Below are 17,143 nucleotides of genomic sequence, written 5' to 3'. Positions count from 1 at the left end.
TTAATTCATCTCTGAAGTCTCTTTTGATTTATAACTGTTACCCCATTTGTTTTTCTTTTTGCCATTCTTTTTTGTTGAATAAATCAGGTCATTTGTCCTATAGATTTTTTTTCACTTTCTGGATTGGACTGATTGCATCCCATGGCATTATTTAATATGTCCTTGGGATCCCTTGTATTTCCTATAAACCAGTAATCAGATCTAGAGGTTTGATTAGATTTAGGTACAATTAAAATAAAAGGCAAGAATACTACACAGGTGTTCTGTGTCTCCCTCCAGCATCACACCAGGAGGCTCATAATAGCTAGCTGGTCTTTCTTTTAATAAAGTTCACACTGATCACTGACAAAAGGTGTCATCCTGGCTCATCAATTGTAAAGTTCCCCATTAGCACTGATGTAATGATCTAGACCATTCCTCTGCAAAATGGCTAAAAATTGAGATAGTCCAATTCTATCATTCCTTCCACATTTGTTGAAACTAAAAGTGAAAATCACTCAGTCGTGTCTGACTCTTTGTGGCCCCATGGGCTATATATTCCATAGAATTCTCCAGGCCAGAATGCTGGAGTGGGTAGCCTTTCTCTTCTCCAGGGGATCGTCCCAACCCAGGAATCAAACCCAGGTCTCCCGCATTGCAGGCAGATTCTTTACCAGCTGAGCCACAAGGGAAGGCCAAGAATACTAGAGCGGGTAGCCTATCCCTTCTCCAGGGGATCTTCCCAACCCAGAGATTGGACTGGGGTCTCCTGTGTTGCAGGTGGATTCTTTACCAACTGAGCTATCAGGGAATCCACATTTGTTAGAATTCTGTAAAGAAAATCTCTCCACTTTTTCTGTCATCATTGATTTGATTATCCAGAAATACGGCCTATGTGGGAAAGTCAAGAGAAATGCTTGATGCTCTCGCTGATGAGTTTTCAGAATACAGACTTTGTACCCTAGCAACTTCCAAAGGCAATAATGAAGTCCCTAAAAGATATATCTGTTATGAATTAATTTTTTAAACACTACTAGTGTGTTGTAATTCACTAACATTACTTTGTGTATAATGTTCCTGTCAAGTTTAGATATCACGGTTCTGCTGGTCACAGTTCTGAAATGAGTTGATGAGTACTCCTTGTATCTTTTTTTAAAGAGATTTCTTTTTACATAAAGTTTAAAAGCAGTTTTCCCTGGTGGTTCAGATGGTAAAGTGTCTGCCTGCAATGCGGGAGACCTGGGTTCGATTCCTGGGTTGGAAAGATTCCCTGGAGAAGGAAATGGCAACCCATGCCAGTACTCTTGTCTGGAAAATTCCATGGATGGAGGAGCCTGGTAGGCTACAGTCCATGGGATCACAAAGAGTCACACATGACTGAGCAACTTCACAGAGGCACAGATACTAAAGGTACAACTTCATGAGCTTGGACATGTTTACATGATGAGTTTGGACATTTTATATTATAGGGTCACTAGGCAGGGCAGCAGTGGGGTTTCTCAGAGCTCTCTGGGGTCCACTCTCTGCCCCTAATACTGACTAAACTCTAACAGCATCTTTTAATTATCTCTTTTGGACTGTGCTGGGTCTTCATGTTATGCATGGGCTTTATCTAGTTGGGCAAGTGGGGGTTACTTTTTGTTGCAGTGTGCGGGCGTCTCATTGAGGTGGCTTCTTTTCTTGTGGAACACGGGCTCTAGTGCCTCAGTAGTTGCAGTAGTTGCTTGTGGGCTCTAGGACTCCAGCTCAATAATTGTGGTGCATGGGCTTAGCTCCTCTGCGGCATATGGGATCTTCCCGGACCAGGGATCAAACCTGTGTCCGCTGCATAGGCAGGCAGATTCCAATCTACTGTACTACCAAGGAAGTCCCCAACAGCATCTTATGATGAACATAAGTTTTAAATTAGTTTTATTAGGGATATGATAATAATATAATAAACTGCACATATTTAAACTGTTCAATTTGGTTAATTTAGACATATATAGATCCCTTGAAACCAACACCACAATCAAGATAAGGAACATATCCATTCCTCCCGCCCCTTTGTAAGCCTTTTTTCCACCCCTCTCCCAACCTACCCCAGGCAAAAACTGGCATTCCCTGTTCCTAGATTAGTTTTGTATCTCCTTGAATTTTCTAGAAATGGAATCATACAGTATATATGTATTCTTTTTTTGTCTGACTTCTTTCACTCAGCCTAATTATTCTGAGCTGTAACCGTGTTGTTTTACGTATCCCTTTTTACTGCTGAGCAGTATGTGCCAAGACTGACTGAGCCATTCACCTGTTGATGGGTGTGGAGCGGCTCCTGGATTCTGGCTATGACAAAGGAAGCTACTAGGAACGTCCATGTACAAATCTTCATACGGAAGTATACTTTCATTTCTCCCAGGCAAATACTTGGGAGTGGAATGGCCACATCGTATGGTGGGTGTATGTTTAATGTCTTTTTAAAAAATAACTGCCAAAGTGGTAGTGGCACTAGTCTCCACCACCAGCAGTGTATGAGAGTCCCAGCTGTTTCATAGTTCTGCTAACACTCGGTATGGTCTGTCTTTTCAATTTTAGGCATTCTAGTACACATGCAGTGATAGGTCATGATTTTAATTTGCATTTTCCCTAATGACTAATGGTAGTGAACATCTTAATCTTCTATACATTCTTTGGTGAACTCTTTTTTTTTTTTTTTTTTTTTCAGGATATTTGCTCATTTTAAAAACCTGTGTTGTTTTTCTTATTTTTGAGTTTTGAGAGTTCTTTCTATCTTCTAGATACAAGTCTTTTATCAGATATGTGATTTGCAATTATTTGCTCCTAGTCTATAACTTGCCTTTTTATTTTTTTAACAGTGTCTTTTATAGGACAGAAGGTTTTAGTCTTGATGAAGTCTGATGTATCAATTTTTTTTCTTGTATGAAATGTAGTTTCTGTATTGTAGTTTAAAAAAATCTTTGCCTAACAAAGGTCACAAAGACTTGCTCCTATGTTTTCTTCTAGAGGTTTTATAGTTTTTGATTTTTCAAATAGCTCAAATGATCCATTTTGAGTTCATTTTTGCATATCGCATGGGGCCTGAGAGCTTCCTGATAGCTCGGCTGGTAAAAAATCTGCCTGCAATGCAAGAAACCCCAGTTCAATTCTTGGGTTGGGAAGATCCACTGGAGAAGGGATAGGCTACCCACTCCAGTATCCTTGGGCTCCCCTGGTAGCTTGGCTGGTAAAGAATCTGCCCGTAATACAGGAGACCTGGGCTCGATCCCTGGGTTGGGAAGATTCCCTGGATAAGGGAATAGCTACCCACTCTAGTATTCTGGCCTGGAGAATTCCATGGACTATACAGTCATGGGTCACAAAGAGTCGGACGTAACTGAGAGACTTTCATTCACTCACATGAGGCATGAGAATTTTCTTTGATGAAGTCCCATTTCAGTTTTTTTCTCTTACAGTTAGTGCCTTTTATGTCCTAATAAATCTTTGCTTGCCCCAAGGTTGTAAAAACCATTTCCTGTATTTTCTTTAAAAAGGATAATGTCTTTGCCCTTTAAAGTTAAGTCTATAATTCATCTCTAATTTTTATATATGATGTGAGGTAGGGTTGAGCTTCATTCTTTCCCCCAATTTGTTTATCCAGCATTCCAGCATCATTCTAGCATCCCCCCCACACACACTGAATTGCTTTGGTGCTCATCAGTAATATTTTTTATAAAATAAACCGCAATTAAAAATATACTCTTAGCAATACCTCCTCCTTTTTGGGTTTGTTAATTTAAAAAACACTTTCAAAAACCTACAGTATGCAGGCAAGGTACTAGGAATAAGAAATATATGGGTCCATGTCCTCTGCTCTCGAGGAACTTACATCCAGGAGAAGAAACAGTCATATAAACAAATAAATATGGAGGGGGGAGAAACACTGTGATAGCAATTCTGTCCTCTATGGTGGTTACACCGCAGGGAAAGGGCAACTTCTCTTCGGAAAGGATCTCAAAGAAGAGGATGTCTGAGCTGGTCTTGAGGAATGAGAGCAATTTAAGAGGCACACATAGTAGGCAGGGAAACAAGGAGAGCTTTCTAGGCGGAGGGAAGAGTATGGATAAGAGAACGGGATGTGAAGCAGCCCGGAAAATTTAGCGGCTTGTAAGTGGTTATTAGGGCTTCCCTGGTGGCTCAGTGGTAAAGAATCCGGCTGCCAATGCAGGAGGCACTGGTTTGATGCCTGGGTTGGGAAGATCCTCTGGAGAAGGAAATGGCTATCCACTGCAGTATTCTTGCCTGGAGAATTCCATGGACAGAGGAGCCTGATGGGTTATAGTCCATGGGGTCGCAAAAGGGTCGGACACGACATAGCAACTAAACAACAAAGTTGTTATTAGATATGTTGATCTGGTGCTCAATTTGGACTGGAGTTCCTTAGTAATTTTCTTCTCTTGACAAGAGGGTAAATAAATCCAAGGCATTCAGTATGTACTCTCTGATGGTGAGGGATCTTTCAGTTGGATATTCTGGAGGAGGCTCCCTGGCCAGGGAGGTCTCTACTTCTCTCTACTCTAGGATAGCTGTCATTGCTTCCATGTTAAAAGTAAACTTAATTTGCTACAGCTTTTGGCCCAGCTATCGATGAAAGGACAGGAGCTTACCGATTCATTGATGGCTTTGATGAGGTAAAGACCATCCTTATAAAAATAAAACAGTCGAACGATACCTGAAACAGAAAAATAAGGAAGATTGAGAGACAGACAAGTGAGCTGAAGACAAATTGGAATTTTATATGTTTGACTTTCTGAAATATCATAAGCTCGTGCATTATTAGGTTTCCATCCCACCCCCTCCACTGCCGGTGATCATCTTGGTTTCCTGGCCTTCTTCCACCCCTCACTTGAAATGTTCAAGCTATTCTCACTCTTAGGTCATCTCTAGCTACACTGGCCCTACCTTCTCCTTTTAGAATCTGTTTGTAAGCACTTCAGCTACACTGATCCACTCCTTGATTTCCATCCACCTGTTTTAGCACATCACTCCAGTGTTTCACAGTGTCATCCAATCACTTCCTATGGCAGTGGTGGTTTAGTCACTAAGTCATGTCTGACTCTTGCAACCCCATGGACTGTAGCCCACCAGGCTCCTCTGTCGATGGGATTTTCCAGGCAAGAATACTGGAGTGAGTTGCATTTCCTTCTCCAGGGGATCTTCCAGACCCAGGAATCAAACCCAGGTCTCCTGCATTGCAGGCGGATTCTTTACTGACTGAGCTAAGAGAGAAGCCCTCACTTCCTGTGAGTGTTCATTATTCCTCTTGCGAGTGCATGGATTCTCTGAGGGAAAGGATGGTTTCTTCCTCTTCTATGTGCCTCATCTCTCAAACCCCAGCAAGCTCCTCATGAAGTTAATTTTGTCAATTCAGTAAGTAATTCGGTCATTCTAATTCCCATTTAACCTAAGGGCTCTAGTATATGGTCATCACCCACAAACTTCTTGCCACTTTCTTGAGGTGCCTCCCAGACACTCATAACCTACCTCTATTGCCATAATACAGACTTTCAAGAGGCACCTGGCCCGCTGTGGGTGAAAGTCTAACTCAACCCAATAAATATTCATGGGATATCTGCTCCAAGACCACAAAGGAGCGAAGGACAACCAAGGCAGTCTCCACCCTCCAGTTTATCACATTCAGAATCACACAGACATGAAACCAACTGGATATAATGCAGTGTGATAAATGCAATCCTATCGTCAGACCAAACTCCTCCTGAATATCAACATTCCTAATCCAGGTGCCTCAAACATCTACATGTGCAAATTGAGGCTTTCAACTCACAGTCCCCTGAAACCTTACTCTCCTATAACTGCTTTTCAAGGAATGGTATCATCTTTGATCCCATTATCTAAAGGCAGAAAGGAGTCATTTTTCTTCATACCCCCCACTTCCCAACTCCACACATATGTTCCATCTCTGACCAAGTTTTTCCATTATATTTTCCTTTTCATTTTTTAAGCTTTTTATTTTGAACTAATTTTAGACATATAGAAAAACTGCAAAAATACTACAAAGCATTCCCTTATACCCCTCATCTCACTTCCCCTAGTGTTAACATCTTACAGAACCATAGTGCACTTTTCAATTAAACAGCTCCTGTCTTAGCTCAGACCTTCATAATTTCTCTCCTCAATTGATGAACTAGCTCTTCCTGGTCTCTCTACCTTTCCATTTGGGTTTTTCAAACTCCTATCAGGGTGCTCTTCCTAAAACGTCAATGGAATCAGATCATTCTCCTACAGAAAGAGTATCCTCCAGGACACCGTCCATAGTTCTCTGTACAAAGGTTCCCCTGCCTGATTCATCCTCAGGCTGAGAGGGGGAAAGCAAGCCTTGCATATGTGAGCAGTAGGACTGCTGAGTGCTGGAAAGGGTGTGGACTCCGGGGCTACACTGCCTGGTTCAAATCCTGCCTGTGCCACTTTCTCTGTTGTTATTTAATTGCTAAGTCATGTCTGACTCTTTGCAAACCCATGGACTGCAGCCTGCCAGGCTCCTCTGTCCATGGAATTCTCCAGGCAAGAATACTGGAGTGGGTTGCCATTTCCTCCTCCAGGGGATCTTCCCCACCCAGGGATCAAACCCTCATGTCCTGCATTGGCAGGCAGATTCTTTACCATTGAGTCACCCAGAAAGCCCGCTTTCTGCATTACCTCTTCTGAAAAACAACAATAATAAACTATATGTATCTCCTAGGTTATTGAGAGGGTGAAATGGACCAACATATGTGAAATGTGAGAACAGCGCCTGGCACACCACACTGTCCTGCAGATGCTGGCTGCTACTACATGACCAGGGAGAACTCTCCATGTCTGGTCCCTCCCACGCCTGCAAAGAAGATTAAACTGAACAACAGTCTACAGGTATCTGTAGATTAGGCTAAAAAGGAAAGAGAGGGACATGTACCCGTTTCATCCACAGGAGCAATAAGTATTTCACTCCCCAAATCTGTGGCCCAGATGGAAATGACATCAACCTTAAGTTTCTCCCAAACATATAACTGTTTAGCGTTATGCAGATTATAGATAGAGAATCCTTTGCTTCCTCCAATAAACACATAGTCTTGGGAAACATCCATGCAGTTTGGCATTGTGTTGAGCTGGAAAAAGCAAAACAAAGAGAAAAGGAATAGTTTTCAGTTACTGCCATCTGCAAGTAACAAGAGCTAACTTTTCTTTTTTTGGCAGCATTGTGCAGCTTGCAGGATTCTCAGTTCTCCAGCCAAGATCGAACCTCTGCCCCCTGCAAGGGGAACGTGGAGCCTTAACCACTGGACCACTAAGGAAGTCCTGAGCTAACTCTTCAAAAAGTGATGCAGGTCCTTCCTAGTTATGGTATCCCACCCAAATGCAGTGCCCATCTAAATATCTTGCCCAGATATAAGCAAGTCATAGTATTCTACATTTAGGGGAAGGGGCAGGAGAAAGCAAGGAAGTTGAGAAGAAATGCTCATTCACAACACCAAGCGTGGCCATAGCCCTGTGATAAGTGGACCAGTGACCCCCATTCCCTGTACTTTGTTCTTCTAGAACACTGTGGAAAGAGTTGTAGCTGACACCGGGCAGATTCTTAACCACCAAGCAAGACAGTGATTAATACACTCCGAAAGATTTTCAAATAACAATAGGATGTAAAAGGTAGATGTCCATAATCTTCAGTTAACCAGAATACCCATTTACCCAGGCAATGACTAGATCCATTTTAATCAACATCAGCATGCCTGTAATCTTTCCAGCATGCACCTGTAATACAGGTGAATGAAGCTTCCTGGCAGGAATTCCTTCCCTGGATCAGGAGTTTTCATTTATTATCTTAACACTCAGTTGAGGGGACTTCCCTGGTGGTCCAGTGGTTAAGACTCTGCCGTGCAATGCAGGGGACACGGGTTCGATCCCTGGTCAGCGAGAGAGCCCACATGCCCCAGTTAGTGAGCCCATGTGCTCTGGAGCCCCTGTGCTGTAACAAAAGAACCCGCAAAACAAAATGAAGATCCTCCACGGTGCAACTGAGACCCAACACAGCCAAATAAATAAATAATTAATAAAATAAATGTGAAAACCACCACTCAGTTGAGAAACAAGGCCACCTTGGCAGCTGCTCCATACCTTACTTTCTCTAAGTGGATGGTAGATGGTGGGCTGGGTCCGGCGGAGCTCAGCTGTCTTTGAGGTATCCCTCTCCTCAATAATTTCCCATGAACGGTCAAACAGTGAGTTCACCATTTTGTTGATCATTCGATACGGCTGGGGTAGGGAATCCTGCTCTTGATCTGGATCCTTGAAGACCCAATCATCTTCATCATCCTTAGACCAGTCCTTCTCTGTTGGGGACGGCACCTCCAGTGTCCCCTTTCGGGTAAAGATGGGGAGCTTCATCTTCTGACTTCGACTTCCTTTGGGACTTGCCATCACAGAAGATAGTGTTGGAAATGTCTATGAAATTCTGAAAAGCTGGTCAAAGAAACAAGCTGAGGTACTTACAGATAAAAGGGGGAAGTTATCAGAAGACAGCACATCATCCTCCTTAGCGTATTCACTTATGGGCACTATTTATTCTAGAGCCTGGCACCTGCCTCATTACCACATCACTAAGATATGCTCTTCATTTTAATAAGGATATCAGCAGAGACAGGTTTTGACTATTCATATCTTTCAGGCCACCCCAAGATGACATGTGCTATGATGAAAGGAAAGGAATTTGACTTCTTGCTGCCTTTCTTCACCTCCTGATAACAGAGTGGCTTTCTGTCCCAAATTGAATTCACCCTTTCTCTGCAACTTATGCCTTCTCCTGGCTCTTCCATCTCTGCAAATGGCTGTGCTGAAGCCAGCTGGGTAGGGGGCCATGATTCTCTGCTTGTTTTCCTTTCACCTCCAGTCAGATACAGCTCAAACACTTCCCTTCCTTGCTGTCCAGTTTACTCCTTCCTCTCTATTCCCCCTGCTGCCATCCAGCTCTGCAGGCGCAGTGCCCAGAGCCTATGAGATTTTTCCAGGGCTTACAGAAATATTTGAGACCTGAAAAGAAACTGACTTAAAAAGAAAATCCCACAAAATCAAAATAAATATTTACGAAAACATTGACAGCTTATCAACTCTACTGTGTGTACATAATATCTAAGTTTATGAGAAAAGAACAAGCAATCTGCACTTTATAAAACTCAAAACTGTACAATTATAAAAAGGTTTTCAAATGTTACAGTTAAGAAGAGGCATTTAACGTGGAACACAGGGTACATTTTAAGATGTTTAATAGGTAGTGGAGTAGGGTCTTGCACTGTTGGAATGCCTTGGGGCCCTGGAAGCCTTATAAAGGCCCTGCTACCATCATCTTTTCTCATTTGTGAGAGCACATTTGTGATGTTTCCATGCAAAGTGAGAAGAGACTATCTGGGTTTGAGTCTGAAAGGAAAGAACCATCTGAAATCATCAGTGGGAACACTAAACTGAGCTCACACAGGGCCACGAATAATGCCTGTTTCCACCAGCAAGAACAGAAAACCTCATTATTCACAAACACTGGGTAGAGTACTCAGGAGAATCTAGCCAAGTAGTGGGAAAAGTTAATCCTATTCAAATACTGCTCTGGTATTGCCCAATGAATCTTGGAAGTCAGAAGATCAAACTTAATGAAGTAACTTGACTACACACCAGAACAAATATTTATATGAATACAAATATGAAACCAAGCCCCAATAAAACTAAGTTCCCTTACTGAGTTTGTGATTACTCTACCTAAAACTTTACTCGCTTGCCTCTCTCCTTTGACTTCACTCTGTTTCTTCTCCCCTCTGACCTCAATCCTGAACACTAGGTCAAGCAGAATCAGATGACTAAGACTGCAGTTGCTGATAACATCATAAATGTACTAAGATTGCTGTTATAGACACCATCATTAACATACAAACTCAGGTTGTTTCTCCAGAGCAAGATTAAGCTCTTAGATCCCCGAGCCATGGACTACCTGGCCAGAGAATCATGAACTGGGTCATCCTAACTCTCAAAACTATGACTAAGACATGTCACAGAAATGTCACATGACAAAGATAATCCCAATTTCTTTGTTTTTCCATTTAAAAATATCCCTAAACCAAAAACCAAGAAGGAGTGGATCCAAGACTCATTTCCTACTCCCTTGCTTGGTGCCCTGCAATAAACCCTTACTTTGCTATAAACACTTGCTGTCAGAATTTGGCTTTCTGTGTCATGGACACATGAGCCCTTGCTCAGTTACAAAAATAATCAGCATCCAATGGAGTAAAATTCACAATGTCTAAGATCCAATTAAAAAATGACTGTGGTATACCCACATTATGGGATACTACTCAGTAATAAAAATAAAAAACTACTGATAAACACAAAAACATGGATGAACCTCAAAGGCATTATGCTGGATGAAAGAAACCAGTCTAAAAACTTATGTGCAGTGACTCCATCTATAAGGCATTCTTGAAAGTCAAAACTAATAATGGGGAACAGAACAGTAGTTGTCAGGAGTTATAGGTGGGGGGTGATGTTATTTAAAAAAGAAGAGCATGAGGGAATTTCGGGGAAAATGGGACTCTTTCATTCAGATTGGAAAGAGCTCTGCAGAGCTATTCCCAGACAATATGATTATCTATAGAGAAAACCTGGTGGAATCTTTTTTAAAAAATTTTACTAGAGCTAATAAAGTCAGCAAGGTTGCAGAAGAAAAGTTCAATATACAAAAATCTATTTCTATATAAAGGCAACAATCAAAAATTAAAATTAAAAATGCTATTGATAATAATATAAAAATATGAAATACTTAGGGTTAAATCTGACAAAAGATGTACAAGACCTGTACCCTGACAGCTATAAAATACCACTGAGTGTGTATGTGTTAGTCGCTCAGTTATGTCTGACTCTTTGTGACCCCATGGACTGTAGCCAGCCCAGCTCCTCTATTCATGGAGCTCTCCAGGCAAGAATACTGGAGTGGGTAGCCGTTCTCTTTTCTAGGGGATTTTCCTGACCCAGGGATCGAACCCAGGTCTCCTGCACTGCAGGCCGATTCTTAACTGTCTGACCCACCAGGGAAGTCCATAAAATATCACTGAGAGAAGACCTAACTAAATGGAGAGAGAGATCTTATTCATGGGCTGGAAGACAATGTTTTTAGGGTGTCAATTCTCCCCAAATTGATTTATAAAAAATTAAAATAATCCCTATGATAATCCCAGTTGGCATTATTTTTTAGAAATTAAGAAGTTGATGTTACACTTCATATGGAAATGCAAAGTACCTAGAATAGCCAAAATTACTTAGAAAAAGAAAGAATTAGAAAATTAACATTACCTACTTCAAGACTTAAAAAGCCACAGTAATCAAGGCAGTATGGTATTGGCACTTTAAAAAAAAGACAAAAAGACAACAAATAACAAGCGTTGGTGAGGATGTACAGAAAAGGGAACCCTCATACACTGCTGGTGAGAATATAAATTAGTGAAGTTACTACAGAAAATAATATGGAAGTTCCTCAAAAAAATAAAAGTAGAGTTACCATTGTTGTTGTTGTTCAGTTGCTAAGTCATGTCTGACTCTGCAACACCACAGGCTGCAGAAGAACTACACAAAAAAGGTCTTAATGACCTGGATAACCAGGATGGTGAGATCACTCATGCAGAGCCAGACATCCTGGAGTGTGAAGTCAAGTGGGTCTTAGGAAGCATTACTAGGAACAAAGCTAGTAGAGGTGATGCAATTCTAGCTGAGCTATTTCAAATCCTGAAAGATGATGCTGTTAAAGTGCTGCACTCAATATGTCTGCAAAATTTGAAAACTCAACAGTGGCCACAGGACTGGAAAAGGTCAATTTTCATTCCAATCCCAAAGAACTACCATATGATCCAGGAATTCCACTTTTGGGCATTTTTCCAAAGAAAACAAACAAACAGAAAAACTATTTTGAAAAGATATGTGTTCATTACAGCATAATTCACAATAGCCAAAATATGGAAGCAACCTAAGTTCCTATCAATAGATGAATGGAAAAAGAAGATGTGATATACACAATGGAATATTACTCAGCCAGAAAAAAGAATAAAACCTTGCATTTGCATCAACATGGATAGACATAGGGGCTTCTCTGGTAGCTCAGTTAGTAAAGAATCTGCCTGCAGTGCAGCAGACTCGAGTTCAATCCCTGGGTTGGGAAGATCCCCTGGAGAAGGAAATGGCAACCCACTCCAGTATCCTTGCCTGGAAAATCCCAACGACAGAGGAGCCTGGTGGGTTGCAGTCCATGGGGTCGCAAAGAGTTGGCCACAACTGAGCAACTAACACTAGGCCTAGAGTGAACTATGCTAAGTGAAATAAGTCAGACAAGAAAGACAAGTACCATATGATTTCACTTATATGTGGAATCTAAAAAAACAATACAGCGACTTCCCTGGTGGTCCAGGGACTAAGACTCCATGCTCCCAGTGCAGGGGGCCTGGGTTTGATCCCTGGTCAGGAAACTAGAGCCCAGATGCCACAACTAAGAGTTCACAATCTGCAACTAAGACCCAGCGTGACCAAATAAATTAAATTAAAAATACTTAAAAAGTACAAGTGAACAAACAAAACAAAATAGTCATAGATACAGAAAACAAACAGGTGGCTGCCAGAAGCAGTAGGGGATGGAGAGATATGTAAGATAGGTCAGGGAGATGGAGAGGTACCAAAAAAAAAAAAAAAAGACAAATATATCAATGAAACTAAATAGAGAAGACAGAACTAGATTCACACATATATGGACAGTTTATTTTTGACAAAGATAATTCAGTGAAGAAAGCACAATCCTTTCAATAAATAATGTTGCATCAGTTAAATATCTATATGGGGAAAAAAGAACTCTGATCTATACCTTGCACTATATACAAAAATTAATTCAAACTGGTTGTTTAGTCACTAAATCGTGTCCGACTCTTTTGCAACTCCAAGTACTATAGCCTGTCAGGTTCCTCTGTCCATTGGATTTCCCAGGCAAGAATTCAAAGTAGACCATAGGCCTAAATGTAAAATTTAAAATGATAAAACTTCTAGAAGAAAACATAGGGAAAAACCTATGCAATCTTCAGTTAGACAAAGATTTCTTAGATACGACATTAAAACACACACTCCGTAAGAACAAACTGATAATTTACACCTTTCCAAAACAAACTTATGCTCCTCAAAAAACGTTTAAGAAAATAAAAGATAGCTCAAAGACTAGGAGAAAATATTTGTAGGCAAAATGCTTGTATTCAAAATATTTTGAAAATTCTTAAAAATAATAAGAAAATGATATAATTTTTTTAAATGGGTAAAAGATTTGCATCGACACTTAACAAAAGAAGATATACAGATGGCAAACAGGCATACTAAAGATGTTCTTCATGGTTAATCATTAGGGAAATGCAAATTATAATTACAGTGAGAGAGTACTACCCATGTATTAGAATGCCTGAAGTTAGAAAGATAGACCATAATAAGTGTTGTTGAAGATGAGGAAAACTGGAACTCTTCCAGTTGTGGCTGGGAAAGTAAAACACTACAGTTTAGAAAACAGTTTAGCATTTTCTTAAAAAGTTAAATTCACATCTACTCCTAGGTGTGATAAAAGGGAACTGAAATCATATGTCCATACATAGACTTGTAAATGAACATTCATTACTGTTTTACTTCCAGGGGCCCCAAACTGAAAACAACCTAAATGTTTATCAACAGGTGAACAGACAAACTCCTACACATTCACATCCCATTCACATCAGTGGGAACACGAAATAGTACAGCCACTTTGGAAAACAGCTTGGCAGTTTCTTACAAAGTTGAATACACACTTAACAGGATTCAGCAATCCCATTTCTACATATGTATGCAAGAAAAATTAAAATGTTTCATATGAAAATCTGTACTTAAATATTTATAGCAGCTCTCTTTATAACTGCCTCAAACTGGAAACAACACACATGTACTTCAGTGCATAGACAATAAACTATGGTACATCCATACAATGGAATACTACTCAGTGATTAAATATTTACAAACTACTGATATACACAGCATGGGTGAAACTCAAATGCATTATGCCAAGTGAAAGAAATCAAATAGTAAAGCCACACACTGGACTTTCTTGGTCCAGAGGTTAACACTCTGCACTTCTAATGCAGGGGCATGGGTTCGATCCCTGATTTTGGATGTACCACATGCTGCACAGTGTGGCCTAAAAAAAAAAAACAAGCTACATACTAAATGATTCAATTTATGATACTGTGGAAAAGGCAGAATTGTAGGTACAGCAAAACAAACTATACAAATCTGTGTTTAGCAGCACTCTATGCTCATCTCTATCATCTAACATGTCACTTCGCTGTACTTCCTCTTTTTTTGTATCCCTCATTAGATCTATTGCCATAGGCCTAGAGCTTAGCACAGCAGGTGGTACAGTTTACTTGCTTCGGGGCCAGGTTCTCACATCCTGCCCAGATGTCATACCTGAGGAAGCCAAGCATCCAACCCAACTAGCTCTCAGCTTCCTCAGGCCACCCAGATTGGGAGATCAGGTCTCACAGACTGTCACCCAGACAGATGGCCACTGCTAGAGGGTCACAGAGACAGGGATGGGGGAGAGGTTCACTGTTCCTCCTTGGGCCAAGGCAAGTGGAGGGCCTTAGTGAGGGCTCTGGAGCCCTCAGGACATAGTCCTCAATCTGTTCCCTGGGCCTTCCAGCTCAACCACTAGCACAAGTCGGTGTGCTGGAGGGCCTCCAAGAGAAAGCCTGAATCTGCCTCTTACCTCACTCTTCACCTGATGACCACCACACCACCAACCCCTGACTCAATCTCTTCTCCAATGGTCCCTTTTGACAGTTACCAGTGGGCAGGGCCCACGGTGGTGCTGACCAGTATCTGGGCAGGACCACTAACTGTGGTTCATTGACAGTTGGTTGCTTATGGGCAAGGCCCACTGAGGCACCGACCAATGGCTGAGCAAGACCTGCTGCCTAGTAACAGGGTACAAAGTAAATGAGGCACAGCAATTGGGAAATGAGTTCCTCAAGGCTGTATACTGGTACTTTGCTTATTTAACTTATATGCAGAGTACATCATGTGAAATGCCCGGCTGGATGAAGCACAGGTTGGAATCAAGATTGCCAGGAGAAATATCAATAACCTCAGATATGCAGATGACACTACCCTTATGGCAGAAAGCAAAGAGGAACTAAAGAGCCTCTTGATGAAAATGAAAGAGGAGCGTGAAAAAGCTGGCTTAAAACTCAACATTCTAAAAAGGAAGATCATGGCATCTAGTCCCATCACTTCATGGGAAATAGACAGAGAAACAATGGAAACAGTGAGATACTTTATTTTCTTGGGCTCCAAAATCACTGAGGATGGTGACTGCAGTCATGAAATTAAAAGACGCTCCTTGGAAGAAAAGCTATGACCAACCTAGACAGCATATTAAAAAGCAGGGACATTATTTTGCCAACAAAAGTGTCTAGTCAAAGCTATGATTTTTCCAGTAGTCATGTATGGATGTGAGAGTTGGACCATAAAGAAAGCTGAGCATCGAAGAATTGATGCTTTTGAACTGTGGTGTTGGAGAAGACGCTTGAGAGTCCCTTGGACGGCAAGGAGATCCAACCAGTTCATCCTAAAGGAAATCAGTCCTGAACATTCATTGGAAGAACTGATGCTGAAGCTGAAACTCTAATACTTTGGCCACTTGATGTGAAGAACTGACTCATTGGAAAAGACCCTGATGCTGAAGATTGAAGGCCAGAGGAGAAAGGGATGACAGAGAATGAGATGGTTGGATGGGATCACTGACTCGATGGACATGAGATTGAACAAGCTCCAGGAGTTGGTGATAGACAGGGAAGTCTGATGTGCTGAAGTCCATGGCGTCACAAAGCTTTGGACATGACTGAGCGACTAAACTGAACTGAACTGAAGGGATGTGCTCATCCTGCTCTGTTACAACTGGGAAAGAACTAGAGATCAGCTTTCTCCACAGTGCCATATTCCAGCTGGGTTTCCAGGTATTCCAAGGAGTCCAAGAATCCTGAATATGAAACTGGTCTTCTAGATCATTATGATGGTATGTTGTCAAGGTAGGAGAAAAGAACATAGCTTATACAACAATTGTTACCTTGATTAAAAATTTAAATATTTAAACTTATGGTTTGTGGGTCTCTATTTGTACTTTTACCCAGGGCCTACAAATGTGAGGGGCAAACCTGATCATGGGAATAAAGTTTAAAAAAAACTGATGCCCTTACTTTGTGACAATAAGTGAATGTAAGTCGCTCAGTCATGTCCAACTCTTTGTGACCCCATGGGCTATACAGTCCATGGAATTCTCCAGGCCAGAATACTGGAGTGAGTAGCCTTTCCCTTCTCCAGGGGATCCCCAACCCAGGGACTGAACCCAGGTCTCCCGCATTGCAGGCGGATTCTTAACCAGTTGAGCCACAAGGGAAGTCCAAGAATACTGGAGAACTCTATAAAATTACTGCTTATGGAAGAGTGGGGCTTCATGTCTTCAAGCCTCAAAAAGGAAAGTTCAGTGGTGTAGTTTTATTGTAATCTCTTTTAGCCCCCACTTCCTTCATATTAACCCTTTTTCAGAATTCCCTCAAGGAGCAACCTTCTTTCAGTTTTCATTCAACAATCCTAACAGAAAATTCTCTCACTTTACCTAGCTCTCATGCTAAAATACACCCCATGAATTGGCTTATCTCTGCTCTAACCATTTCCTTCCCCAGATCTGGAACTGGTGTTGCTCAAGAGAAAACAGAGGTACAGAGCTGGGAAATGATTAGGCACCTCAGTCCCCAAGCAAAAAGTTCAGGGAAACCTCCTTTCGGGACTCCGCTGTGGAGGCCCCTGGGTCCCCGGGATCTGCGGGGAGGCGCAGGGCGTCCCGGGGACGCCTGAGGTTGAGGAGACAGGTTCCCTCAGATCCCCCGCTAGGAGATCCTAGAGACAGAGGGGAGTCCTGAGACTTGTGAGGAGCCTCGGGACCCGGATCAGAAGCCGATGTTTCTCTCACCTGGACCAGAAGCGTGGCGTCGCCGTAGTAACCACAACTTCCGGTCCCAACCGGAAGTCCACTAAGGCTCTCTTTGGAAGGTGT

The 17,143-nt window shown here is 41.7% G+C and overlaps 1 protein-coding gene across 1 annotated transcript in view; it reads right to left on the bottom strand.

Annotated features, from left to right (window-relative positions):
- Positions 1-17,076, bottom strand: part of WDR93 (WD repeat domain 93) — a 46,705-nt gene extending 29,629 nt beyond the window's left edge. Inside the window, exons 1-4 of the mRNA XM_065906396.1 lie at positions 17,060-17,076; positions 8,122-8,466; positions 6,923-7,115; positions 4,620-4,684 (exon numbers count right to left, since the gene is read on the bottom strand). Of these exons, the coding sequence (XP_065762468.1) occupies positions 4,620-4,684; positions 6,923-7,115; positions 8,122-8,424 (561 nt within the window). The 5' untranslated portion in view covers positions 8,425-8,466; positions 17,060-17,076. The remainder of the gene's footprint in view (positions 1-4,619; positions 4,685-6,922; positions 7,116-8,121; positions 8,467-17,059) is intronic.
- Between the last annotated feature and the right edge of the window lie 67 nt (positions 17,077-17,143).

The sequence above is a fragment of the Muntiacus reevesi genome, chromosome 15, assembly GCF_963930625.1.
Source record: "Muntiacus reevesi chromosome 15, mMunRee1.1, whole genome shotgun sequence".
In the NCBI taxonomy this organism is placed as follows: Eukaryota; Metazoa; Chordata; class Mammalia; order Artiodactyla; family Cervidae; genus Muntiacus; species Muntiacus reevesi.
Note: the sequence above shows the minus strand (reverse complement) of the source record. Positions and strands in the feature narration are given on the sequence as shown.